The 26,746-nt window shown below is 49.4% G+C and overlaps 8 protein-coding genes across 8 annotated transcripts; 3 read left to right on the plus strand and 5 right to left on the minus strand.

Moving 5' to 3' along the window:
- Positions 1–37: 37 nt before the first annotated feature.
- On the plus strand, positions 38–2,137 carry BJX68DRAFT_273647 (DUF3435 domain-containing protein; the record flags this gene model as incomplete). Its single annotated transcript, XM_071047512.1, has 5 exons — positions 38–132; positions 194–443; positions 494–816; positions 906–1,297; positions 1,371–2,137. Coding segments are annotated over 5 exons (1,827 nt in total), but the record flags the coding sequence as incomplete, so codon positions are not given.
- A 714-nt stretch (positions 2,138–2,851) lies between these two features.
- Positions 2,852–4,068, minus strand: BJX68DRAFT_251125 (uncharacterized protein). The gene has a single exon (XM_071042352.1). The coding sequence runs from the start codon at positions 3,647–3,649 to the stop codon at positions 3,413–3,415; it is 237 nt and encodes a 78-aa protein (XP_070891916.1). The 5' UTR covers positions 3,650–4,068; the 3' UTR covers positions 2,852–3,412.
- A 1,371-nt stretch (positions 4,069–5,439) lies between these two features.
- BJX68DRAFT_43118 (Zn(II)2Cys6 transcription factor domain-containing protein) lies at positions 5,440–6,479 on the minus strand. The gene is made up of 3 exons (XM_071049154.1): positions 6,219–6,479; positions 5,794–6,170; positions 5,440–5,732 (listed from the first exon to the last, which is right to left on the minus strand). The coding sequence occupies exons 1-3, from the start codon at positions 6,351–6,353 to the stop codon at positions 5,639–5,641; spliced, it is 606 nt and encodes a 201-aa protein (XP_070891917.1). The 5' UTR covers positions 6,354–6,479; the 3' UTR covers positions 5,440–5,638.
- Positions 6,480–6,645: 166 nt separating this feature from the next.
- On the plus strand, positions 6,646–7,551 carry BJX68DRAFT_251127 (uncharacterized protein). Its single transcript, XM_071042353.1, has 3 exons — positions 6,646–6,790; positions 6,847–6,921; positions 6,970–7,551. Exons 1-3 carry the CDS (start codon positions 6,755–6,757, stop codon positions 7,228–7,230), a joined length of 372 nt encoding a protein of 123 aa, XP_070891918.1. The 5' UTR covers positions 6,646–6,754; the 3' UTR covers positions 7,231–7,551.
- A 2,826-nt stretch (positions 7,552–10,377) lies between these two features.
- On the minus strand, positions 10,378–14,310 carry BJX68DRAFT_274727 (cation-transporting P-type ATPase PCA1; the record flags this gene model as incomplete). The annotated part of the gene is made up of 5 exons (XM_071047712.1): positions 13,905–14,310; positions 10,876–13,850; positions 10,810–10,845; positions 10,420–10,779; positions 10,378–10,383 (listed from the first exon to the last, which is right to left on the minus strand). The coding sequence occupies exons 1-5, from the start codon at positions 14,257–14,259 to the stop codon at positions 10,378–10,380; spliced, it is 3,732 nt and encodes a 1,243-aa protein (XP_070891919.1). The 5' UTR covers positions 14,260–14,310.
- A 1,133-nt stretch (positions 14,311–15,443) lies between these two features.
- On the minus strand, positions 15,444–16,996 carry BJX68DRAFT_274729 (UbiE/COQ5 family methyltransferase; the record flags this gene model as incomplete). The annotated part of the gene is made up of 6 exons (XM_071047713.1): positions 15,444–15,893; positions 15,968–16,114; positions 16,188–16,338; positions 16,370–16,531; positions 16,596–16,700; positions 16,784–16,996. 6 exons carry the CDS (start codon positions 16,994–16,996, stop codon positions 15,784–15,786), a joined length of 888 nt encoding a protein of 295 aa, XP_070891920.1. The 3' UTR covers positions 15,444–15,783.
- Positions 16,997–19,378: 2,382 nt separating this feature from the next.
- Positions 19,379–20,706, minus strand: BJX68DRAFT_43172 (bZIP transcription factor). Its single transcript, XM_071049155.1, has 3 exons — positions 20,535–20,706; positions 20,150–20,479; positions 19,379–20,089 (listed from the first exon to the last, which is right to left on the minus strand). The coding sequence occupies exons 1-3, from the start codon at positions 20,559–20,561 to the stop codon at positions 19,625–19,627; spliced, it is 822 nt and encodes a 273-aa protein (XP_070891921.1). The 5' UTR covers positions 20,562–20,706; the 3' UTR covers positions 19,379–19,624.
- A 4,779-nt stretch (positions 20,707–25,485) lies between these two features.
- Positions 25,486–26,718, plus strand: BJX68DRAFT_273650 (cation:proton antiporter; the record flags this gene model as incomplete). The annotated part of the gene is made up of 5 exons (XM_071047513.1): positions 25,486–25,522; positions 25,570–25,776; positions 25,827–26,003; positions 26,053–26,167; positions 26,222–26,718. Coding segments are annotated over 5 exons (1,033 nt in total), but the record flags the coding sequence as incomplete, so codon positions are not given.
- Positions 26,719–26,746: the final 28 nt, after the last annotated feature.

A 26,746-nucleotide genomic window follows, 5' to 3' on the forward strand; every position in this document is an offset into this window, starting at 1 on the left:
GGAGGAACGGGAACTCCCTGCGGCGTACTTCTTACAGGAGGCTGAATGTCTCGACGTCTCCCAACTACGGCAGAAACGCTACAGCCCAAGGACCCAGGCTAAGTTGGACGAGACACGGGATTACTGGGACCGGTGAGAAACAGCCGGGATCCAAGTCTCAAGACTGGTGCTAACAGATAGCCTGTCTCTCTAGGTTCTGCCGCGAGGGCAACTACGACCCTGCCGAACGTTTCCGTTGGCTTTCCGACTCCGAGGAGACAGTCCGTTTCTTCAAAGCTTTCTTCTCGTGGCGATGCAGTCGGCGACGAAACAAAAAAGGGGGCCGGACACCAGGAATACGATACAAAAGCTCACTGGAGACATTCTGGAAGTGGTGGCATCTGGTTTACAAGGCAGAGGTAGGCCACGGCTTAAGCAAAGACCTCATTGTCAAGATTCTAGATGTAAGCGACCGGTGATCGGATCAATTATAGTCTAATCTGATGAGTTACAGGTACTGGCGATCGTTGCTCGAGAGAAGGACCTCCGTTCTGGACGCCGACCGAAAGCGACGATGTACATTGAAGATGTGGCGGAGTTCGCTCGCGTGCTATTATCGACGATGGAGATGACTTTTCAGTTCGGGTGGCTTCGGATCCAACTCCTCCTCTTCTGCCAGCTGGCGGCCATCACCGGTAGCCGCCCTGGGGCTCTGCTGAACTTACGCTATAGGGATCTTGAGCTGACTCTCATCCGTCACCCGGACGGAGGGCGCCCACGATTATTTATTTACTTGACCCCAAGGTTTACCAAGACGTTTCTGGGCGAGAAGGAAGAGTGAGTCCTGGGCAATCCCTTTTTTATTGTAACGTCGCTGTCTCCGCGTGAAGTCGCATGCCAGATAGAGCTAATTGTGTATGGAATAGGAATACCTTCCCTATTCCCGAAATTGTCTTTGACCCGACATTGGTCCTCAGTCCTCATGTGTTCCTTCTCGGGATGCTGTTCCGTATCCAGGCGTTCAAGAATATCTCCAAAGACGGCCTAGTGTTAAACTGTCCCGAAAATCTATATAACCTTGGTGTTTTGGATGGGCTTGGAGAACAGCCGCTGAAATTGAAAGATGAAATTCTCGATCACTTTGTGTTCTGTCAGGGAATGCGCGAATCCGACGGACTTCGAATTGCTTTGGAGGAGCGACTAACGGAAGGAGCGCTGCGATATCGGATGAAACGGGGAGGCGAAATCACAGGGTTTGAACAGGTCACAAAGCCGTATGGTCTCCGTTATGGGGCGGCGAAAGCATTTAATGACAGCTGTGAGTTATCTGGTTTGTTCACATCGAAAACGATCATGTCCTTACTAACACTGCCGTCTCCTTCGTCGAACAGCGGATGTGACGAACGAGCTCCAGAACGTGATGTTACAGCATGCGAACATCGACACCTTCGTTAAACATTATAGCGTGGGCATCCATGTTGACGCCCAGGCCATTGTCCGGGGACTGCCGGCTCAGAAACAGCTGATGCGGTTCGCAGCATCCATGAGCCGGTCGATTGATCCCCGCCGACCGTACAAGCTCGAGGACACTAGTTGTGTCAACAACATTCCGCGCGTGCGAACACTGCAGACGCGGGTCTGTGAAAGAAAACAATTCCGGGACGAGATGAAGCGGGCTTTTGAGACAGCGGAACGGGACTTTGAGCGACGCTTCGGCGATTATCAGAATCAGAAGAAAGTGAAGAAGGAGCTACTAGCTCCCGCTCGACAGGCGCTTGACCGTGTGGCGAAGTCCGAGGATGAGTACAGAGGCGCGGTCCGGAGGCATCTCCGGGCGCAGCGTGTGTCTCGGAATGAGTGGCAACGGCAACGTAACCGCTTAGTGCGTGAGAATCTGGAAAGATATAAGAACGAGCAGCCAGTGATTGACTGCGAGAGGCAACTTGCCGGGAAGTTCTTGGATGACGAGGTGAAGGGTGCTCTGGAGCGAACAGGGTATATGACCCCGCAGCATATGATCCTGCTCGATATTATCTTGAGCATGCCGGGCGCCACTGTCGAAAAGGAATACCAGCGTCGGATTACCGCAATCAATGCGGTCATTGCTTTTTGTGACGTGGAGGAGGGATCACCCACGAGACGACCAAACCCTGCATAGAAACGTCCTGCCATGGATTCTTTATCGTCTGCTCCTTCCGCGAAAAGGCAAAAATGCCCTTCGTCTGATGGGCCACAGACCACCATTTCTCAAGCGATTACATCGGTCTGCATTAAAAGGAAAGAGGACCGTCCGACGGTTTGCTTTCTCTGTCTGGGAAATCCTCTTATGCCAGAACATGAGCGGTCTAAAGACTATTGTACACCTGGGTCACTCACCCGTCACTTTGTTGACATTCATGTCATACCATATCCAAAAGACATGCGGGTTAAATGCAGCATCTGCGAGGAGCATTTGGAGAGTAAATCGGCATTGATGAACCATGCTGAGAGAAAGCATGGAACTATCTCACGCCGCCCATTGTCCGCCCTCGGCCCAATTTAGATTTCCAATACACCTGCGACCTAAAACATTTGTGGACAGGAACCCCCTCTTTGCCTTTGTTGACGCTGCATATTGAGGGCTGGTACCTCAACAATTTCCTTTATCAACGCGTTTGTTTGTAACTTGTTTCTCTGCGGGTACCATTGCATGGTACATATACATACTAGATTGAAGAATGATATTCGAAGGAATCAGGATGTAAAGCGAGACGTCCACCTGCGATATCTTGACGGCCATGCCAGTTGAGGGTCAATCCTATCGGCAGACTCTAGTTCAATGGGTATTATGTTGAAGGTCCTCATTGAATAAAAAGAAGTGCTCAGTATCAACTGTACAAGCAGAGAAGCTCGTACAGCAAGATTCCCTCCAATGTATGTTTTAATGTGGATTAAACACTAGGTCATTCAAGAAGGCGGTGACGTACACGTCCCTGCATGAAAGGCTGCTTGCCCATTCATCAACCCGAAGGGCAGCACTTATATTCCTAGGTGTAATAGCGGAGCCGAGTCTGGATGCACCCACAGCCGATGAAAGCGCTTATCCAACTTATAGACGTGTTAAAGAAGCATCCCTACCACGGCTCTGCGGCCTCCCAATGTTAACGGCTGACAGTGGCGCGCGACCATATCCATCCTTGTGTCCACATCCGCCTATCCAGTCACAAGCAACACCCCTACCACTGCTCTGTGATTTTTCATGAATCAACGCTAGAGCGCAACCGAGTCGCTGCCAGGAGGAGCCGCGAGAAGAAAGGAGATAAGGTGATTAGAACTTTGCAGAGAGGTGGCCAGCAAAAAGAAAATTTGCGAAACAAGCTTTTAAGGATTCGAGGGACCAGCCCTAGCTAGTCATGGCTATGAACTATAATCAAGGTGCCCTATTTGTTGGCTCTCAAGAGCTGTAATCTGCTGTAAGTTCCAGCAATGCCTTAAAGATATCCCGATCCGAAGCGCCTGAGCGAATGAACGTAATCAGCCCGTCCACGGCCTCCCCCTCATTATTCGAAATCACAGCTATGAGTCGTCTGAGATATTCTCGGTAATAGTCCGGGGTTTCTGTATTGATCTCGCTGGCTTCTTGACCACTTGTATCGCTGTAATTACTATTTTGAGTGCTGTCTCTGCTCATCTGGTGGCGGTCAAACGAGGATGTTAGCAACAACAGCAACCAAGATACTAAGCCCTCAGATTCCTGAACAGAGATGAGTTCTTTGGCCTCTCCCCTAAGTGGGGAAATGTTGGAGCCCGGGTGTGAGACCAGAGGAACGGCAAGTTACAGTAGCTGACCTTGTTTGTAATGTTGAATCTAGGCTGGTTCAAGGGATTTTTTAAGACAAGCCCCTTGTGCTCTGTCGGAGATCGCGACGTACGTAATGTTCGGTGTTCAACCACACAATATGAAGGTCCGGTTCATCTAATGTAGCAGCTTCAGTGCACTAAATACATGAGAAATAGAAGCTGAAGCTGGATGCCTCGTTGCTTTGGGACGACTGAACCAGCGTGTGTGAATTGCAACTGACTCACAGCAAGGTGAGCCTTGACCGCCAGTTGATGACGTAGTTAGGAAATCAAAACGTGACCGGAGCGGAATGTCCTTCACCAGGATCAGCGACACGGCAGAATCCTCGACCGCCTAATACATCCAGCATTCCTGAGCCGACGATTAGCTATCATCACCAACGGACGCAGGTTAGAGAAAACAGTCTTCCTTTGATCACGTCGCCGCCCGCTTTGGCGAATTCGCGCATTGTATTCACTTGTCCCTTTTCGCCGACCCATGCTTTGATGAAGTCTGGGCAGTGCCCTACAGCGTGTCGGTAGAGGGGGTTTTTGAACGTGTCGTGCAGTTGCCGACATGTGAGGATAAGGGTATTCATTTCCTTCGGCTCGAGGAACTCTGATATCTGTAGGAGAAGCTCATTGGGAATGGTTAATGGCCTCGAACTGCTCTTTTCTTTGACTGTCGCCCGAAACCACGACACAGCTCACGTCCCCGGAGATCTTCCATCGATCTTGGCTGATTAACCGGCCCTGTCCTCTTAATTATTTACCTGGGCAAACACGCCTATTGGCTGATAGAGAGATTATCAAAAGCCCGCAGGCCATTGTCCCATAAACGGGCATGGCAGTTCGGAGGGCTATGCGAGCCTAGATCAGCGTTCGCCCATTGAGAAAGAGCTTCTGTCATACGCCATTTTTTTGATGCGGAGGGGCTTGAATATCGCTCCGTGGTCGAGACCCATGGTGAATCTGTGTCCACGATTATTGGCTTAGCTTTCTCCTTTCTCCACCTTGGAGTACCCCAGAGGCCGGGCGATCTTTATGTCGCTAGCAGGCACAGGTTTTGGAAGGATGAAATGATGAATTTTAGCATCTTACTGTGAGGAGCTATATGGGCATTTCTAAGAAATTTACTGTACTTTATATGTCGCATGTTATATTAATGTTTGTGGTCGATTGCAACATCTCGTAATTCTCGCAAGAGAATCTCGCAGCTATGATCCAGCGCTGTCGTAAGAGTACACATGTTTGGTGGAATGGATTTGCCATGCTCTACGTCTTGTTGACAGCAACGGATGACCGGTAACGTAATTCCCGGGTAGTCCGATCATCCCTGGTGATCCGATCAGGCTGTATTCCAGGGGTTTCCATAGAGACGCTTAGGGGTCTCCGGACCCGTAACAAGGAAATCGGCGCGACTGGCGGTGGACCTCCAACCATCTCGCTCCAAGGGGGGAACCGCTATTGTTTTTGACCCCCGTTGATGTTTTTCCCTCCAGAACATTTTACTGTAACTTCGTTCAGAATCACAGAATGTACGGAGTCCAGAATTAGGGGAGCCGCAAGAACAACGAGCGAATGCAAGCAGTCAGTCAGCAACGCTAAGCTGCTGAACCCGAGATAACGAACTCTTGAGAGTAGTCCATTGCTCCACCAAAACTAGCGGAACGCAGCCTTTGTTTGTTCTGCCCTTCATTGAATCATGGCTCGAGCATTTTGAGCAGTGGTTACATTTCAGTATGTTTATTCTGCTATTCGAGGTCCAATGTGTTGGTCTGTTTAGACTCGAGAAGGCAAGAATGGGTGGGAGAGGGCAATTTTTGCAGACAGGGAGATATTAGCTGCCCAACTTTCTCCCACCTGGAGGTGGGAGTCCAGTTAACAGAATTTTGAGGTAAAAGTCTCTCGGAAAGTGGGCGATGGCTTTGACCCTGATGGGAGTGGGGGCTAATGAGTCACCTATTGTGAGGCACAGCGAATGAATTAGCACACCTCGAGGTCAGGTACTCAATGTCCATAATTCCACCTGCACCACCAGGCCTTGACTGTCTTGTATTTTGGGGCTCAAGAGAGCTTTCTCGGTTCAATGCAGTCCCTGATGGTTCTTCGTTATTCGAATCTCGCGGCAGAAGGTGCTGGCAAATGTCTTCAAGTGCCAAGTTGCTCCGAATCAAGCGGAAATATTCAAGTGCTCTCTCTTCATCAGCCTCGCGTATTGTCTGAATAAGTCCAAGAAGCATTTCGTTATCCTGTTCTAGAGAATCGATCTTGCGCTTTAGTGCAATTTTGCGACGCCCATCACCCTCTTCGTCAATCACACAATCGTGCCCGCTGCGACGGCAGAAATAGCATGGACTGGCTCCATCACACTATAAAGCAATTAGAAGAGTCTCCACGGGATAAGTAAGAAGTCCTACTCTTTGTTTTCGTTTCCGGCATTCTAGACAAGCACTGGATACCTTCTGCAGCCGAGGGTGGAAACTGATATCTGTTCGAAAAATGCTATCTCCTGGTTTAGGGGCAATCGCCCTTGGTGGTTGCTGGCTGCCCATCTTTTCATTGCCTCCCTGGGAATTCAAGTGAAGAATAAATATAATCCCCTATCGTTTAAACAAAGGCTGCTATTTCTCAAAAGTTCAAAAGGAGGAGATGAAGTGGGATCAGTAGCTGGTAAGTCGCGTCACCGTTTCAAAAAAAACAACAACACACGGGTTCAAGTTCCACCAGTCGCTATTGGTTGTCCGCCACAATAGGGTAGTTGTGCCGTCGGGCTAAATTAATCCGACCGTTCCAACCCATCCATGTTATTGCGTCACCTTGGCGTCACCTGGGCGTCACCTGTAGAAAATCCTTCCTGCTTTCAACAATTGGATTCTTGATAACGATATGATATGAAAGGATATGAAAGAACGCTTGCTCTCTCTAAAGTAAAGCCTACCTGGGACGAATCAAAATGGGCTCGGACAGAGATAATGAATCACATGCTGAGGTTAGTCTATTCTTTTGCGGTAGTAACAAATGTGCGCTCACTAGATTTGACTCTAGTCCCTCTCAGAGCATGAGAGGCATATCCTTAGCGCCTATGGAAAAGTCCCTGGCGGACATAAACTTGGGCAACAGGTATGTTTAGATTCCTAGTCCATTCGAGTTATGATTGATCAGAAACAGAAACGTGTCTATTTTGACTCTGGAGACTTTGCTCTTTTTGCGGCAAAAGAGGTAACTGATGAAGGTGCTATACAAACTGGCACCAGTCATCCTGTCCGCGAAAGCATTTCGCATCCCTACGCGCCAGCACCTACCACTAGTAACATTTCAGGTGATGAAAGCCAGAGATTGGATGTCAACCAAAGCCATAGCCCAAAAATAGCGGATTCTCCTCTCTTCCAAGTCACCGAAAATAGGGACGACAAAGGCAGCGAGATGTGATATCCATCGCAGATCGAATTTGACAGTAATTCTGCTAGCTATAATATGTCTTCTCTGATGGATTTATAATTCCAGGGATTGCAATTGGAAGAGGCCACCAATGTTATTCTCATACATGGTTCAGATCAATCCACGCATGATATTTCGAAGCCAACAGAAAATTCACTATCATCTTGCGTGTAGAGGCGTAGCGTCCAGCTTCCAGTATGATGTAATGCCCGATCCCGAGGTTGGAAAATAAAACAATGGTTGGAGCGACTTCTTAATGCTTTCCGACTCCATTGGACAGATAAAGTACCAGAAGTAACGGTCACAGATAGGTCTCCAGGTGCGTCAGATTAAAGGACCTTAATTTTATCGTATTCATAATCTTAACCTAGGGTTATTTTAAAAGACGTTATTATTATCACATCAGTAATCTCAACTACCGTTAACTTTTCCCAGTGCTAATTTTATCGCAGTGTTAGAATTATTCCTGTTCGCTGTTAACACGGAATTAAAAGTCATCTGGTGGGACAACAATCTCCAAATCGGAGCTTTCATGGCCTTGGCCCGAACACTATTTTTGTTACGAAGTTGTATTCCAGATTTTGGACACACTTTGTGAAAGCCACAAGTCGGCGGCAAGGAAATACATATCATTGGATGGCGCTAACGGACACCTTCACTTCTGGAGAATACACTATTCCTTGGACAAAGGCCTTCCCTCCCTCAAACCCCGGCTCTTTTCTGAAGGCTGCAGGTCATCTTTCCGCATCGAGAAAGAGGCTTGTTTCAACTATTCTATTTATGCGAGCTGCTGTTGCCCATGCATTTTAAATAATATACTCAGGGAAGCCTTTATTCCAATCCGTACCATAGACTGTGCGGAAGAACTGACGCTGGAGAGTCACTGGATTCCTTGGTCTAGGCAGAAGAGCAATCTTGTACCCCAGACCCTCTTTCACAGGACGACAGGGCTACAGTACGATACGTCGACTCATGAAAATATATACTTCAAGAGTGAGACAATTAAAAGGCGGATAAATATCATCGAAGGGTAGTTTTCCGAGCCAACCCATAATAGCCTGCAAGCGTGGGATTGGGAGCATGTACTCTTCGTAGGCTACGGAAGACTGCGTGCAGTAGAACGAAGGTGATATGGCTCATAGAGCTGGGTACCCAGATTCTGAGGCGGATCACGGGACCGGGTCCTTCACTATCCCGCGGGGACCGTAGTCCGTGGTGGCTCATGAGCCACAACAGACTGAGAGCCCGCTCAGCTGCCTAGCAACCAACTGGTATCTCAAGGGGCCTGCAACCGAAACCCTGATAAGACATTGATCTTGCTATTGCTTTCGTCCTTAATTGCCGCCGCAAATTCCGCAGATTCCCTGGACGTGTCAGAGGGGGAATTTATTTTCTGCATGGATGAGCGACAAATTAATATTTCTCAGATGTGGCTGCGTACACTATAGGCGCTGACCAGTACCTGCCAAGAGGGCTGGGACCAACTGTGAATCACTCTGAGTCAATCGATCAATTAATCTGGTTGGCTGCGGAAGCTGACCCACAGATTAGCGCCGCAGTCGCGCTCAAGGATGACCCTCACTAAGCTTGCCTTGATGGGGCCGCGGTGGGTAAGTGGCGCTAACATCGCTATATTATGGTCCTTTGCACATATGTAAATTTGATACTATTTGACCCGCATATAAGTTTGGCCTTTCATTCAAGCATTAACTAATGTGGTCCATGACGATTCAAGAGACTCTTGATAGACTCTACCTACTTCAGATAACATGGATGCATCCAGCCAAAAAGTATCAAAGAGCTTAAAACTACGCAAGAAGATGATTCGCCAGAAGCGCGACCGTCGCAAAAATAGTCTTATAAAGAAATCTTTTGAGTACAGCAACATGTGCGGTGCCGATGTTTGCTTAGGCATACGTATCCGGGAGACCGGCCGAGTACATATCTTTTCGGCTGATTCCTCAGGGTTCTGGGCATTTGTGGGGGTACAATTGGTATACCTCTCGACGCACGGCTGTTACTTAAGCTGATCTATCTAGGAATCTTCTTATCCAACTCCAAGTCAAGTAACCGACAAGGAGTTCTGCAACTCAAGATGCCAAACTTTGTCAGCACAGAGTTCTTCGCCTAAAAGTACGGATTCTTTGGCTAAATAGGTTAATTAGTCTCTGGCGTGCTGTAGAGCTTTTTATGATAATTCTTTCGTAACATAGATGGGATAGTGGTTTCGGGGTTTTATTTCTGCTCCGATCTTGCGCCAAGTGTAAAGGAGAAGGGCTTTAGTCTTGGCTTTTTATACTTGGGTGGCTGCTTCTGAATAACTCCGCCAAATCCTACCACCTCATTCCGTGCCGAGCTGCTGACTGCGATCTGCATAGATCCGCCGGCTTCTGTTTGTGACTCTGAGGTTTCTCCAGTATCGGTCTGCAGTCGTTCCTCCCATGGTGCTAGTGTAAATGGATTAATAGTTTCCAGTGTTTCCATCTCGATATTTTTCAGCACGTCTGCCACCTGATATAACGGCGAGCGGTGGAATCTTCTGAATTTTCTGATCCGAGCCGTATTCCTGCGGAGTGGGTTGGTTTCCGGTAGGGTGTGGATGGCCGTCCACATCTTCACTGCCCGTCTCCCAGAACCGGCTTTGCGCAGAGGCGATGTGAGCCTCTGCTTCTGCCACACTGGTTGCGACGGTGAGGAATGTTCCCACAATTGCTTGAGCCCCAACCCGTTGGACCCGATTGATGGGCCCGATGGCCTTATCTTTAAACGCGTGCATCCAGACATTAGAGGCGCAGTCCACCACTGGGGTAACAGTTGATGTGAACAACTGCCGCGCGGTGGATGGGCCGCTGAACAATTGGATGATAGTTTAACTAACGACTTGCACGGCATTGCAAGGCTGCGTGTTCAACGGAATAATCACATTAATGAATGCCTTAGAATTTGACTCTACATCACTTGAGGCTAGGTTAACGACTTTCGATAACGACAGAATTGCAGCAACCTGCGATTGCGAGCCGAGCTTAAATATGAATAGGAGATGTCCCATTTCGTCTTCAGAACGATGTTCTCAATTGTACGTCGAGGATAGTTTATGAAATCAGCCGGTGTAACTCCTACAATGATGGTTCTCTATGCCTAGGTCTTCGGCCAGCGTAGAAGCAACGCGGCGGCAATTACTGGTAACACACTCACCAACTCTCCTAGTCCCGCAAACTGTGGAGGAATTCTCGCATTGACAAAAGCACCCGCAGCGAGAAGGACTGCAAAGGTGTTGTACACGAAGCTCCATGCAAAATTGAACTTGATGCGGTTGACAGATTTCCGACTGGAGTCCATCATGGTGGGGATGCCAGCCAGAGAAGGCCGCATGAGAACCACATCGGCGGCGTATTGCGCGACATCTGTGCCTTCGTTCATATGGACGCCGATCGTAGCCTGCGCGAGAGCAACGGCGTCATTGGTGCCGTCACCGCAGAAAACAACAACCGGTTCCTTGCTGTCTGCACCTGTACCAATGAGCGTCTGGATGTAATCCCTCTTGTCGGCGGGCGAGCTTCGAGAACGAACATTGTTGCCAGGAATGCTAAGCTTGGACGCTAATGTCTGAACAGCTCCGTCATCGTCGCCAGAAACCACGTGTACCGAGACACCACGCTCCTGCAAGGTCTTAATCGTCCCCGCAGCGTCAGGTCGAAGCTCATCTTCAAGAGCATAGACCGCATGTAACGCATTGTCGATAGAAAAGCAGAAAACAGTGTATCCTTGAGCAAGCATTGGTTGAACAAGTTCATGTTCCGATAAGTTCAGCCAGCGAGAATTGCCTGCTTGGAGTCTCCAGCCGCCCACGGTGGTTTCGACACCTTTACCAGTAAAGCTCTTGGGCTCAGGAACAGTTGAGGCCATAACTCCAGTATCCTTGAGGTAAGCAGCCACAGAAACTGAAACTGGGTGTCGGCTGTTTTCGATGAGGCCTAGAAGAAGCGGGAGCTTGTCTTCGTCGACGCAGTTCTTCGCGACGACAGATAGCTTTCCCCGAGTCAAGGTCCCAGTCTTATCAAACACGACGTGCGATGTCTTATGAGCGACTTCAATAGCATCTGCGGACTTGAAGATGATACCTCTTTCCGCCGCCACTCCGCTAGCAATCACAATGACCATAGGAACGGCCAGTCCGATAGCGCAGGGGCAAGACACAATGAGGACAGTAATGGCATAGGTGATAGCCTGGATTGTAGCTTCGGACCCATCATATCCACGGATAGTCACGCCCACTGCAACCCAGATAACGAACGTGATGATCGTTAATGCCACAACAACCGGGACGAAGTAGGATGCTACCCGGTCTGCGAGATCCTGCAGCTTGGGTTTCGACAGTTTAGCCTCATCAACCATTGCAGCGATAGCATTAATAGTATTATCGCTAGGCAAACGGTTCAGGCGAACAGTCATGACTCCAGGGCCATTGATAGACCCAGCTATCACCACAGACTTGGGATATTTCTCCACCGGTCTAGATTCACCAGTGAGCATGGATTCGTCAACCTCAGACGACCCATTGATAACAGTGCCGTCGGTCGGGATCCTCATGTCAGGAAGAACTTTGAAGGTGTCACCGTATTGAAGAAGTCTGCCGTCGATTTCCCGTTCCGTTCCGCTCCCTGTGTCGACAAGGATAGCTGTGGATGCCTGAAGTGACCGGATAGAAATGGATTCAACAGCTCTCTGACGAGCAAGAGCGGCAACCCATCGACCAACCATGATCAAGGTAACCAGGAGAGTGCTTGTTTCAAAGAATTGACCAGTTGAAAGGGGGTTTCTTGCAATGAGGTACCCAAAGGAGACCACCGAGAAGATGTAGGCAGTACTAGTGCTCAATACAATCAAGAGGTCCATCTCGACAACCCTTGAGAAAATGAGAGCTTTCAGGGCCTTGGGATAGAAAGGTCCTGCTATGACAACTTGAACAACAGTGGCCAGGGTGAGCGAAGCCGAGGAATATGCCACCTCCCTCTCAGGAAGCGGAGCCCATGCCATTACCAGGACCGGAATCGTCAAGATAACGGAGAGAAGTGTCATGTATCCAACATGTCGAACATGCTTGCTGCCAGCCTCTAGCGAAAGGTCACCGCGCGGAGGAGCAAGTTCAATTGGCGGGCCCCATATCTTCTCGGTGAGGTCTCGAGCGCCCACGATCTTCGGATCAAACGCGACTCGCACGATCTGTTTGTCCACGGGCGTCATATCAATAACTCCGTCTGGCCATGTCTGACTAATGAATTTCGAGGGCCCATCGGGGACGATAAGGTCCAGGCTAGATCCCTGGTTCTGGACTCTTTCGCACTTGAATTCAGTTGTTCGCTCCAGATGCTTCATGACCTCCTCTACTGAGCCAAGGCAAAGATCGATGTTAAACTCGGCTCGTGAAAGAACCAGACTGGTTTTCAGGTCTTTGACGGCGGGGATAGTAGCGAGCGTTCGGTTGAGTTTTGTCTCGCAACCAGTACACGTCATGCCAGAGATACTGAGAACAACATGTTCCTTGCCGGTACCCTGATTCTCTATGTCGGCGATAGCCTGAATCTGAGCTCGCTTAATCTTTACACTAGGACTGAAGGCAGCAGAGGAGCAGCAAGCATCTGCGCGAGAGACTTGAAGGTTGACCGGCTGTCTTTCTGCACAGCAAGAGTCTGCGGAGTTAGTCTTTGGAGGCTCCACGATATCCTGCGTCTGTAGATTGCAGCAAGAGCCAGAGGCGGCGGCTTTGGGCGGCTTTCTGATGATCGTATTTTTAGCTGCTCTGCAACAAGATCCAGCCCCCTTACTGGTAGGGGACGCGACAACGGTATTGTCCTTAGAACAGCACGAAACCCCATGAATGCTCTTGGTGTCAATGTCTTTTGTACGCTTGTCTCTGGGGCAACAAGATCTGAAACAGCCGGCCGTGGGGGGAAATTGTTTGACATGGGACGTCTCCGAGCAGCCAAAATCAAGGCTCCCAGTCTGGGCAGCAGGCTGCTTCTCGGGCTTTTTGAAGGAGTAGCAAGACTTGGCGGATGAAGATGTAGCGGCCGGGTCCTCGGAGCGGCAAGAGCAGGAGCACTGGGTTTCCTTTGGGCCTTCTTTTATAGCCATGTCGTCCGTGCAGCAAGAGTCGCTGTAGTTACTCTTTGGCCAAGGTTCCTTGGCAGGTTTGCCCTCAGAGCAACACGGCTTCGAGCACTTACTTTTGACGGGCGCCTCTTTAATGGGCTTGTCCTCCGAACAAGACGAGACAACACAGGAATCCACGGACAGATTCTTGGTAGACCTGGCGCTTTCGCCAATGTCCCTTCCTAGGCGAAGACGCTTCTGGGCCGCCTGGTCCTTGACGACGGCGTCGTTGCTACTGCAGGAATCCAGTGAATTGCGAAGAAGGGAGTGAACATATGACTTTTTAGAGCACTGTTTCCCGTCCTGGGAATAGCGCTCGCGGATTTCGCAGCAACTTTCCTGGCCAAGAGCGATGAGCGCGCGGCAGATACATCCCAGGGCTTGTAGAGTGGCGCCATAGCGGTCGAGGACAGAGAGACTATGTTGGCTGCATGCCTTGGGGTCGGCTCCACCGCAAGCTGAGGAGGGAGTTAGCAGGCTTTTAGAAATCATTCTAAAGAGCGGCTACTCACTGGTGGGCTGACCGTCTCGGCCGTGGGCAGCCCCGGCACTCATTTCGCATTCCCGTATAGCTAAGCGGTCAAGGCAAGACGTGTCGCAGCATGGGTTGACTTTGCCACGGCAACAGTAAGGCGCGTCGGTGTTATTATCGGGTTGACTGTCCATGGCCTCACTGGGAGAGCAGCCATCATCTGCTTTCTCCAGGGTGGGCTGTCCCTGACCCGGCGCCATGGTGTCAAGACGCTCAGTGTCGTCGCTATCGCAGCAAGCGTCCGGGCAACTGCTTGCCTCCTTAATTGGAGCCGAGATTGGCATAATATCAGGCTGGGGGGTACGTGCCGACGGACCGCAACAGTCGCGTCCCATTGTTAAAGTAAGCTTTTGCTTTCAGTTCAATTTGTACGAGGTGGATGTGCTGTTAAATTTGAGTTGCTGGAGGTCGGAGTTAGGCCGCCGGTTTCGTACTGGTTGCACACCAACACGTGAACGGGTTGAGTGCTCCTAGCCAATAGAAGTGAAAGATGTCCGGGCGTGTGGAGTTCCATGACGTTCCAGCGAGATCCGTCGGTCTACGTGGAAGATCGGCTTTATGCATGCATATAAAATAATTATGCCTCGCACAACCAGGCTCATTTTAGTTGGACAAAAGAGAAGCGCTGCCCACATTACCACGAGATACCAGGTTAGCCACCACTGCCAAGTCGCAGGATGAATATATTCCTTCTTTCTATCATAATCTGCCGACTCCAAATGTGGATCATCGTACGTGTTGTTTGGAACAAGTTGTTCGGCAACTTGTAGTAAGGCATATCGCCCATACTGGGATTGATTAAATTAGAGTAAATGTACACAAGAATATTATAGCGTATATATTTTCTATTTTGTGCAAAAGACCATCACGACCTCCCTCATTTCAATGCGTGTAGCTCACTAAAAGAATCACGCTAAGTTCTTGGTAGTGGGGCTAACAATCAATTGACACGCGTTTGGTGGTTCAGACAATTTCGAGAATCACTGACACCCAAAACGCTAGTTCTGTCTGGACTTGGACGCCTGGAAGCTTCGATGCAAACTAGTGCAAACAAGGGTGGCCAGATTCCTTGAAACAGCAAACTGTCAACTTCCTGCCTGTTCCTATCTTGCGCCTGGGTTCAGCCAGTCAGCAACGCTGAGCAGGAACCGACTAACATAGCTTCAATGACTCTATTTATCATCATATTCTGCTTGTCAGGGACCAGTATTGCTCTATGTTTGATATGCTCCTGTTAAAAGCTAACGCCGAATGTTGTCAACGTTTAGGATCCTCGGTGGCGTCTTCTGCCTCGAGGAAATGAGCTTCGTGCCCTTGAATAGCGACTTTGCCACCCAAATAAGCGGGTGGGAACGCACCCCCTCGTATTGCCCTACTCCCGGCGACTTCGGTCGCGAACGAGCGTCATCTGTGGCCTGTCCCTCACCCACCTATACGCACGGTGCGGTGACCGAACTACCCCCTTGCATCGGCCCGTATTAGATCGCCTCGGCTTCCTTGAGGATACCCAAGCCAACCCAGAAGTATCACATAATGGGACACTCCTGGGTCTATAAGCTATCTCATCGAATGGAAGGTGACCCTCAATAATCGGGTCGTGGCTAAGGACACTGAACAAGACCTGGTCTTCAAACCTAATTCGTATTGCCTAATAGCAGCTTCAACCGCTTCTTTCCTCCCCAAACAAACGAAATTTTCACCCCGACTTCTGCTCCTATCATGTAACCTCTTGCTCATCATACCAGAGAACCAGTACTCTCTCGCTGAAGGAAGGGCAGAATCCAGAAGCAGCCCACAAACTTGATCCACTATGTGAAGGATACCAGATGGTTGATCAAAGTGACTTACAGCTACAATCGCTATTCTCGATAATGGCCAAATTCAGCAGGCTCTGAGGCGTCAACGTCGCATGTAATTCCAAGACCTCGTTCAGCGGACCTAGCCTTGACAGCATAAATTTGAAAGGACCCTAGAACACCATCAGTCTATTCGGCATGCCAATCCAGATGAGAGATTAAAGAGTGGGGGAAAGATAAGACTCACCAACCCACGCATTAAAATCAACGTCTGCAAACTCACTCACGGGAAGCCTCACTGACTTTTTGGCAGCACCACAACAACTGCCCTGACCTGTGTCCGAGGACTGCTTGTAGAGATTTATATTGGCCTTCGCGTCCACAAACAGGATATCTATATTCCGGGATGTTACTTTCCATTTCCTTACCGCACCGCTTCTGAGTACCTAAGGGAAGAGTAAATATACCCGTAAGCCCAACGCCCTCCAACCAAGCCTGGTACTCCGTCACCTGGCTTGCCCCCGCAATACAGCCGACGTAAAGTGCCATATCATCCAGGATGGCTACGGGCAGCTCGCGCCGGGCAAGGATATCGCTAATCGCAACCCGGCCGCCGGGCTTCAGTAGTCGTGCGATTTCAGCAAAAGACCGCTGGTTTGTCTTTGTGTGGGACAAGATTAATAACGCAGTTGCTGATTATGCAGTCAACTGTGGAGTCCTCTAGCGGGATTGATGTGATCGGGGATTGGATGAAGAGAGTGTTTTGCAGGTTAGAGTGACCTGCGTTTCGGCATGCGAGGCTTATCATTTCCTGGTGCGGAGTATGTTAGGTTGCGAGATGGGCAAGCAGCGAGCCAAGACGGTGAGTGGCTGACCTCTGTCATGTCGACCCCAATCGCCTTCCCCTGCGGGCCGACCTTCCGAGAGGCGAGGAAGACATCAATACCAGCTCCGCTTCCCAAATCCACGACTGTTTCGCCCTGCGTCGATGATTTAGCCACGCGGCAACACCTTCTGAGTCGGGCTCCAGTAATCAGGGGGATACGTTTGTAGGAATTCTCACCTCCTTGATCCCTGCAACAGCAACCGGGGTCCCGCAACTAACACCCAGATTCGCCTTCTCAGGGAGAGAGGCCAGATCCTCCTCCGAGTAGCCGAATGCGCGGGCAAGGCTATCCTCAACGCTGTTGGCGTTGCTAAACTGTTGAGTATCGTGGCTTCGTTTTGCTATGTTGCCGTAGCGGACTTGCACCGCATTGTAGGTTTCTTGCGTCATTTTTGCGAGCAGGCTGTGATTGATATGTTTAGAAAATCGCAGGTGGTTACGAGAACAAAAACCTTGAGAAGGATGGTGGAGAGGCGATGTCGCCTTCTTGATATACTATTAAAATTCGGTTGTCGGCGGCTGATGCTGTCATCACTGGACTGTGTCGCTGATTGGACGGCTCTATAACTGGTAGGTCACCATTTATGCGGGCGGAAACCATCCCGCGCCGATGGTCAGGCATGATACAAGGCCATCCGAAATTAATTATTACACGGGACAGAGCTGCTGATTGGGTTAGTCAATAGAGCGTGATGTACTTCATACTGTAGTAGGGATAAGAAACGAGCCAGAGGACAGGAGACTAGTCAAATAGGGGCATTAAATGGGAAAATATGCAGGGTATCTCAAGACACACCCGAATACACGGGTACAGGGAGAGAGAGAGAGACAGAAAATGTTCATTTATAGTGTTTAGAACCCCAGAGCATAGTCCTTCCACCTCATAGGCCAGACACACCGTGTAAGCCAAAACTCAGTCTGCGTTCCTGGCCACACGAGCGTATTCCGCCCTGTTCGCGCATCAACGTACCAATTGCGCACATCAGCGGAGTAAATCAGTCCATCCATTCTGTGCTGGATGTCAGTATTATACGTGTCATGCGCCGCAGCGCGTACATCAATCCATCTGCATCCACTGTGTTTATCGTGCGAAAGTAGCGGTTGAAGCACGCGCATAATGTACTCGACTGAACATTCTATCCCGAATAGTGTGGAGTGGCCCGAGGGCAGTGTATTAGGCCCCGTTATCATAAAGAAATTTGGAAAGGAGGGAGCTGTTACTCTGCAAGCTGTTAGCGAAAGCCGCATCAGGTTATTCAGGGGCGACTCCTAGGCCCCAATGATTATATTGTCTACATACCCCATATACGCAGAAGGATACCTGCCATCCTTGTACCAGGCATCCAATATAAGAGACCCATCTCGCCCCTGTATCTTCATTGGCGTGATTAGGCTCTGCGTTTTGAAGCCGTTTGCGAGAATCAGGATCTCTGCAGGTATTTTCTGTCCATCACCCGTCTCTAATGAGTATGGGCCCGACACCCGAATGCTTTCTGACAGCCTTAAATCGACTCGGGAATCGTGTAGGACCTCAAGATACCCATGGTCTAACACAGGACGTTTGGCGCCAAAGGCAAAAGCAAGGATCAGTAGCGAGTGGTACTAAGCGGGTGCGGCTCGCTGCATATACCGTTTAAAGCTCGCTTCCAGATGGGTGGGCAGGAACCGGCCAAGTGCGGTCTTACGAAAAGCCGCAAAGGCAAGGTCAAATTTTGCCGCAAGCAGCCAGCGACGGGTTTTTAGGAGCCAGGGGATGTGGGTTAAAAGCCTGCAAAAGAAAAGAAAAAATCATTCTGGTGAGGAATACAGCAGGGAATGGATGATGAGAGGGAGTGACTATGCGGAACGTACCATTTCTCTTTTGGACCAATAATGCGATCTGTCTTCGGAGCAATCCAGTGTGCGCTGCGGATTACCTGTGTCAGCTTCAACAACCCCGTGTGCTTGACCAGCCACGGAATAAACTGGTTTGCAGAGCATCCGTTACCGATCACGACAACATTGCGTCCCTCGAAATCGACACTATGGTCCCAGGATGCGCTGTGGAAGACACTACCTTGAAATTCTGTAAACTCGAAGATACTATCGTGCCCGCGTGGGATATCAAGGAAGCCGACAGACGTGATGAGAATCCGACAATGTACCGTGTAGAGAGTCCCTGACGCAGAGTCTGAGAAATAAACCTCCCAAATATAATCGTCCTCCTTCCAGCAGGCAGTAAGGCATTCCTGCTGCAGGCGTATGCGCTTTGGAAGATGGTGCCTGGTGACTACATCCTCAATATAGTCGAGAATCTGAGGCTGCGAGGCATATGTGGAGGACCAGTTAGGATTAGGCGCGAAGGGGTATGAGTAGAGCTGCAAAGCCGGCGTTGTAGTTAGTATACTAACTTCGGAAAACTCCATGTCCAGAGAACTAATAACACAAAACGGTAGGGATATAGCTCGATTCACTGGTGAGTTTGACAGACATGCCTCTGAAGGAATATCGCACCGTAATCCTGGGTATGTATTCTTCGCCCAGGTTCCCCCGATCCGATGATGTTTCTCGAACACGCCGAACGTTGCATGCGGATACTTTTTCTGCAGGTTTAGCGCTGCACATATCCCTAAACAATGACCTTATTATCATATTATCTAGCTTGCCAGGGGGTTGCGATTACCTCCGAGTCCTGCGCCGACGATGACCACGTCGAGAAAACTCTCGTCTAACAGCATTGACATTTTGGAGCAGATTGAAAAGCTACACAGCGGCAAAAAAGAAATATGAGCAGGCTGTTATATTATTGTGAAACTTCTTAGCGGAGCCTGGCTGCTTAAATAACGCGTGTGAGACATGGCCAAGACTTTCCCATATGTAAATGGTGACATCCCGCTCTTTCTACGTTGGTCAGATGGTGACATACCAGATACTGCATTGCTTCCAGGCTGTCAACCCCGTTTAAGTCGACGCAACACGAGAGGGATAAGATAAAACACAAAGAAAAGAAAGCAAGATGAAACAAGAAAATATAATGAATCAACCCCGGTGAGCCTGGCAGCGATCTATTCCAGGTTCGCTAACAAGCTCAGCAAGCACAGCCAAAAGAGTCCCATTATCCACCCGGCAACCTTCCCCGGGGCCAGCGGGCATCTTGTACCCGTACCGCAGCTTCGTCTCGAGCTCGAGCACATCCTTGCCCGTGCGGTTGCACTGGATAATGAGGTGGAATGCGACGCTGCATAATGTAGTCCCGCCGTTGACAGAGTTTGCTGACCGCGAGGTTTCTCCATATAGGGTGTGCAGTATACCGGCTGGGTCTTCAACCATTAACAATTCAGAGTTCCATGTTAGAGGCTGACTCTGAAGTATGTCCAGAGAGGTCTCATTCGCCCCTAGCGTCGGGGCAGAGTACGAGAGATCCAAGGCATCTGGGCTAACGAGGCCTATATTCTGGATACTGGAACTTGGTTCCCCTGTTGTGAGAGCGTCGAGTTGATCAGTCTGATGAACATAGGTTAGCCATCAAAGTACTGTGATAAAAAGGATACCTCGAGCGCGTACAGGCATCAACCCTGGCTCCAACCCCACAAACTCCACACCAGCTACAGGACCCGTAGGAGCGATAAAATCGGATTCCAACGACACCTGCAGACCACCAAAAGGGGCGCTCCGTAGATACTCCTCGAGCGATAAGCTGTCAAACCCAATCGACTCCAGCAGGGTTCTAAGTATGCGATTCTCCTTTGCTAGGCTCATGCTCGGCACGGATACTTTAGTCGCCGCTACCGCTGACTCTAACTGCTTTACCTTCTGCTCTAACTCCGCAACATGTTGCTTCCTTCGTTCTCGCAATTTGCGCTGATTATTTCGGACCCGAATGAGGTCTTCGGCCTAGATACATGTTATTGGAGAACCTCACACGCTCAAAATCTAGTTGAGAACATGCCTTGGTTTTTCGTTTTGGGCGGGGCATGCCTCTGCCGTGGGGTTTGGGATGGGATTTCCACGACGGACACGCAAATTTGGACTATTGATGAAACTCGGTTCGCACTAGGCTATTCTAGATATTCGTCTGGATATGATGAGAATGTGAAAGGGCCATTGATGCATGATGGAGCAAGGGGTATGATGGGAGGTAACCTCAACAGTTATTCATGCAGTGGCACGTGGACCTTCGAACATTAGTCAGCAATCCAATGCGCGATTGTGCCAAGGCGGATTCTTTTAAAGATGTGACGCGCACCAAGTGCTGAAGTGGATCTATTAGCGCTCAGCGACTCGTTCTTATCGTGCAAGTCTGTTCAAACATCGATTTGAACAAAGTTGAATAGATTCATTCTGCTGGAACTGTTGAGAAATTTGAACCAGCGAAACAAGCGATTTCTTGTTTCTAGGCAAGGTGTTCAGTGGAAATAGACCGCAGCGGCATGCATCGCCGCGGGATCGTTCTGACAGTAAGAACTCTTGAGATCCAACGAGCGTACCGGACATCTGCAAGACTACCTCTTCATCGCTTGAGGTGTTGATGAGACATAGTGCTCCCCCGAAAAGGCTGACAAAAGATGCTTGTTTGCCTCCATGGCCGTGTGTGTCAACCCTGGACGGAAGGACCGTTTGTGTGCGTACCCTGCGCGCGTACGTTTAGCTTCCCTGTTCTTGGGCCATGTTTTCTTGGAATCCATGGCTATCGCATACGCGCCATTGGTGCAAAGGCAACCCGGCTCTGCGCGCGCTTAATGACCATACCCATAGCCACGTATGCCTGATGCACGCATATGGTCTCCTTCTCTATGTCCATACTCCACGGTTTCAGTAGAATTATGGCTATGGCATATGCCCTATTAGTGCCTACACAGCTGCAATAATTTTATGAATTATGGTCATCTCCACGTGTGCCCTTCTTAGATTGTTAGGAAGCTATTGAGCCATGTAAGAATGCGTTCATCAGACGCGTGAAGTCAGCCTTTCGAAACTTACTTTTGAAGGAGAAGGCGTTTTTGGGGCTCGTGGGGGGGATATCCAGGCAAACGTCAAAACTCTGAAAATAACCGGTAGAGGGGCTTTCGGCTTCCACGTAGTATGGAGCAGGTCCAGGACGCTATCGGGGATTTGGTAGCCATTACCCCGAATTGTACCCAGAGATCTTCGTGCAGTCAGGTTAACATGGATTGTCGGTTGCAGAGAGCATGGTTACTCTCTGTGTTGTGAAGAGTGATAACCAGTGAGATACCCAATTCATGCCCAGAGCAGACTCCCACTTCGCGACGGGAGTAACCTGTCGGAGCATACGGACGTCCCCTTCCGCCTGCCCTGGGGTTGACCTCGCTTAGTCATCTATTAGTAAGCAGTTACCTTAGATAGTTAACTAGGTTAACGTAATTCCCGGTCGATCCGCTCACCCCGGTCGATCCGATCACTTGATATACCATACAAACTGCCCTTTTTTAAGGCTTAATATCTCAACCATCTTAGACCTGTAGATAATATAACTTAATATATATATTCAGACCTTAGTATACTTATATACTACTTAGTCTTAATTCCTAAAACCTAGTATTTTCCCTGGTAATATAAATTACGTGGTATTTTACTGTATTTTATTAAATCTAGACATATCTAGTGATTAATAGGTTGTAGAACTTTAAAAAAAGGTTTAGATTAATTTTTATAAGGGTAAAAACTTGTATACTTAGTCTTATTACTTATAGACTAAGACTGGTTGAGTAATTTGCCTTTAAAAAATAGCAATTTATATGGTGTATTGAGTGATCGGATCGACCGGGGTGAGCGGATCGACTGGGAATTACGTTAGTTAAATACTTATGATGCTGACTAAGCCCTGCAGTCCGGCACCCAAGGACAGGGGAAGAACCCATGTTCCGACAATAGCCGATGGCCACGTGATATGCCTTGAGATTCCATCCCTTCTCTTCGCGCGGGCTCACGTTCCTATGATAGCCATTGTCCGTGACGCCTCTCACTTACCAAATACTTCATTCATCACGAAGCCGCATAAATTGAGCTATCGTCTATTGAGTTGACGCACAAGCAAGGAGAGATCTTACAGAGCAGGGTGCCCGCTACCATTCAATGACAGCCTGCTAAGTTTGTAGATAAAAGCCAAAACAAAGTGCTCGGAACATGGCCTAGAAACCAGTGTCCTCAGTCTTATTATTTCAAACCCGAAAGAAATAATCTAGTGATCTAGGTTGTTCGACGGCAGGCCTTAGATAAGGTTCGGACACAGATCTTTATCCATGGATTGCGATCCAGGTTTGTTGCAAATCCACAAGGCGTAATCTGGCAGGGTTCGTTTTTCTTGGGCCACAGTTTGTAGTCCTCGTGGGTCTTGCGTCTCAGGCTCCTGGTCGATCTGGGTTCATTGTCTCTGGATCGCGATCCAGACTAGTTTGGATTGTTGTGGGCCCAACTAGTTCTGCCCGTCGTCGCCGCCCTCAATGACCGGCGGTCGCTCGTTCATTTCCTGAGGGCCCGAAACATCTACCAAGAAGCGGATCCAGGACTTCTCCAAAGTTGGGAGATCGACCGGGGGCGAGTTAATTTTGGTCCACCGGTAAATTTTGCAGATGCGTCATATTAAAGGACCCCAATTTTATCGTATCCATAATCTTAACCTAGGAATAATTTTAAAAGGCGTTATTATTATCACATCAGTAATCTTAACTACGGTTAACTTTTCCTAGTGATAATTTTATTGCAGTGTTAAAATTATTCCTGTTCGCTGTTAACACGGAATTAAAAGTCAACAATCTTCAAATCGAGCTTTCATGGCCTTGGCCCCCTAACACTATTTTTCTTTCGAAGAAGTTGTCTTCCAGAGATGGGACACACTTTGTGAAAGCCACAGGTCGGCGGCAAGGAAATAGATGTCATTGGATGGCGCTAACGGCCACCCGTCACTTCTGGAGAATAAACTATTCCTGACCAGTGGGTCCGCTTCCAAGGGGGTAATAATGTTGGACAAAGGCCTTCCCTCCCTCAAACCCCGGCTCTTTTCCGGAGGCTGCAGGTCATCTTTCCCCATTAAGGGGAAAAATGCTTGTTTTAACTTTTCTATTTATGTGAGCTGCTGTTGCCCATGCATTTTAAATAACGTACTCAGGGAAGCCTTTATTCCAATCTGTACCATAGACTGCGCGGAAGAACCGACGCTGGAGAGTCACTGGATTCCTTTGTCTAGGCATCTACTGTGATCATCTCAACTACGGAGCGTTCAGCTGCGCGTTGAGCGCCTCTCTGGCAGGACTATTATGGCGCGACGTCTTGCACAAAGGCATACCAAGATCCGGGATCTAGAATCTGCTAAGGTAAATCTGCCTATTATTGGAATATCGATGGCAGTTGGATGCACAGTGATAGTAGGCGAGGTATATATTATGCGAGAGAATACCCCTTATAATCCTTGATGACGTTTCGAGATTTCTTTGACTAGCAAGTTTGATACATGACTTCAGGCGAGATGGGAAGATGCTATGTTGGTGCTCATCTATATATGTATCCAGTATTCTGCATTTAGCCTCCGCCAACCAACCTGGTGAGTTGAGATACCACTATGCGCGCCTGACTCTTTAGCTTTTGTTCGCATTTTTTCCTCGAGTAGTCTTCAAGCATATTCCACAGTATCCGCGTTTATCACCAGGCAGGAGCAACGACTCCGTACCAACACAACCCAAGCACAGCACCTAGCAAAATAGCCGCTGCAGGTGGAACCTTAAACCACGCACTCTCAGCATAAGTAACAGCGGCGACAACAACCCACCAGGGCTCCTTTGCCAGACTTTGCCCATCACGTTCCCCGGGACTCAAATACCCTATTTCCCAAAGCCGGTACACAGCCGTAAAGACTAATCCTACAGCCGATGCATTCACACCGCGAAGGAAATCGATCACATACTTCTGCTTTCGTAGAACACGCCAGAATGACTGAATCGCGATAGCGAGGGCGATTCCAGGGAAGAATATCCCTAATCCACCGAGGAATGCACCAAAGACTGTCGGGTAGGATGTAGTTCGAAGGGCGAGTGCACCAAGAAAAACAGCAAAGTTAAAGTTTGGGCCAGGGAACGAATCAACTCTGACATTTATCCAATACGGAGTTGGTGACTGTCCACATGGCCGCCAAGGCTAAGCTTGAGTAACATCTTGGCATTGTAGATGTCACTGCTAAGGTCTAATTGGTTATGAATATTCGGGCTCCTTTTTGGGTTAGACTCCTAAAAAAATCCTCGTCGGTTCTGTCTCGAGTTACCTTACCCCCCAGCGCCAGGAGAAGATGATCAACAAGCTCCCAGTTTCAGCTGCCAAGGTGCCAAGAATCGCTCCCGGTGGCCGCTCAAGGAGGCATCGCATTGGCGTTCTCGTCTCGATCTCGTTGCGCACTGACTGCCAGATTTCGTATTTGGATTGTTTCCTACTTGTTTTGCGTCCTCATGTCAAGCATGGAAAGAATGTAGCGACGCCAAGGAAGGGCGTGTGTATTGTTTTCACTGACGATGTGGATTGATACTTAAACTAGCCTATACCCTCTCCTGTTCGACTATATATACAATACGTTTCGGGCATTTCTCGGTCAGTTGCCGACCGTGAGCAGCAACCAGATACTCGGCAAACCTGACGGAGCTGCCCAGCTGCGACCGGTTTTGTACACACTGCCAAGGTCTCCACGCCGCAATCCCGGAACCATCAATGGTTGAGCCGCGCGGTGTATCCAAGGGCGACCCATCGACGGATGCAACGATGATGTAACCGGTCCCTGTGAACTGCCCCACCAAGGGAAATTTTCTTATCTTTTCATGGCGTGAACAGCCAGGGACATTCCGGTGTAGTTGTGCCCATATCGATAGCAGTCAAGTTTGTGCCAGATTGCCGAGACTCACATGGCGGGTGGCTTCGTGCAGTATCATGAACCGAGCAGTATGACCCCCATCGCAGGCAACGGAACCGCAAGCTAACGAGTGCAGTCGTTCAAATCCTAGTGATCATCTCGTTCTTTCTTTTTCTGTCGCTGGCCGAATGGCTATCGGCTAGGATTATTCGCGCCGGCATCATCGGCCAAATCGCGGTCGGCATCATCTATGGGAAACCGCTGGCCGACATCCTTGAACTTGAGTGGCAGCATACCTTTATCGCTCTCGGTTATGTCGGTCTGATCCTGATTATCTTCGAGGGTATTACCCCATCGGCAGGCTACTCTGCACAGATTGCTAACCCACTCCAGGCGGCCTTGGTGCGCGCATAGATCTTCTCAAGCAGAATTTTGTGCTTAGCATGATCGGAGCTGCGACAGGAGTGTGCTTCCCGATTGGTCTCTCGTACCTCTTACTCTACCTTGGCTTTGGGTATGGAGCCGTCGAGACCTTTATCATTGGGGCAGCGTTGTCCGCCACTTCGCTAGGTACGAAGTCGGCCGATGTAGTGAAACTCGAATATCTAACCAGGAGCAGGAACGACATTCGCAGTCATATCTTCAGCGTCACGCACAGTCGACCTCGGTCAAACCCGCGTCGGCTCCGTTCTAGTCAGCGCAGCCGTCATTGACGACGTCGTGGGGCTCGTCATGTCGAGGTTATTCCCATTTCACCTCCCTCATTGATCTGGCACTAATCTCAACAGCGTGATCTCCGACCTGGGCCGCTTGAATTCTGGCTCATCCGTAAACCTAGGCTGGCTGATTGGCCGCCCAATAGTGGCCTCCGTCGCAATGGCAATTGTCACACCTATCGTCACAAAGTATATATTCGCGCCGTTGTTTCGCAAGTACATCGAATATCACTTCGCGCGATACGACCACATCTCCAACCTTGTCCTCATGATACTCGTCCTGTGTGCCTTCATCTCCATCGCCGCATACGCCGGGACATCCGTACTTTTCGGGGCTTTCCTCGCAGGAACCTTCCTCACATACATCCCGAGCAAGCACCCAGAGGCGCCGTTCGTAGTCACGAGTCGCGAGGAGGGCGAGCGAGAGGCGCACAAGTCTCCGACGTTCGTGCATACCTTCGAGCGATACCTGGTTGACGTGCAGAAGTATCTGATGGAGCCGCTGTTCTTCGCGAGTGTAGGGTTTGCGATTCCGTTTGTGCAACTTTGGACGGGCATGAGGATTTGGCGTGGAGTGTTGTTTACTCTGCTGATGGT

This window comes from Aspergillus pseudodeflectus (genome assembly GCF_044049435.1).
Source record: "Aspergillus pseudodeflectus strain CBS 756.74 chromosome Unknown BJX68scaffold_127, whole genome shotgun sequence".
Classification (NCBI taxonomy): Eukaryota; Fungi; Ascomycota; class Eurotiomycetes; order Eurotiales; family Aspergillaceae; genus Aspergillus; species Aspergillus pseudodeflectus.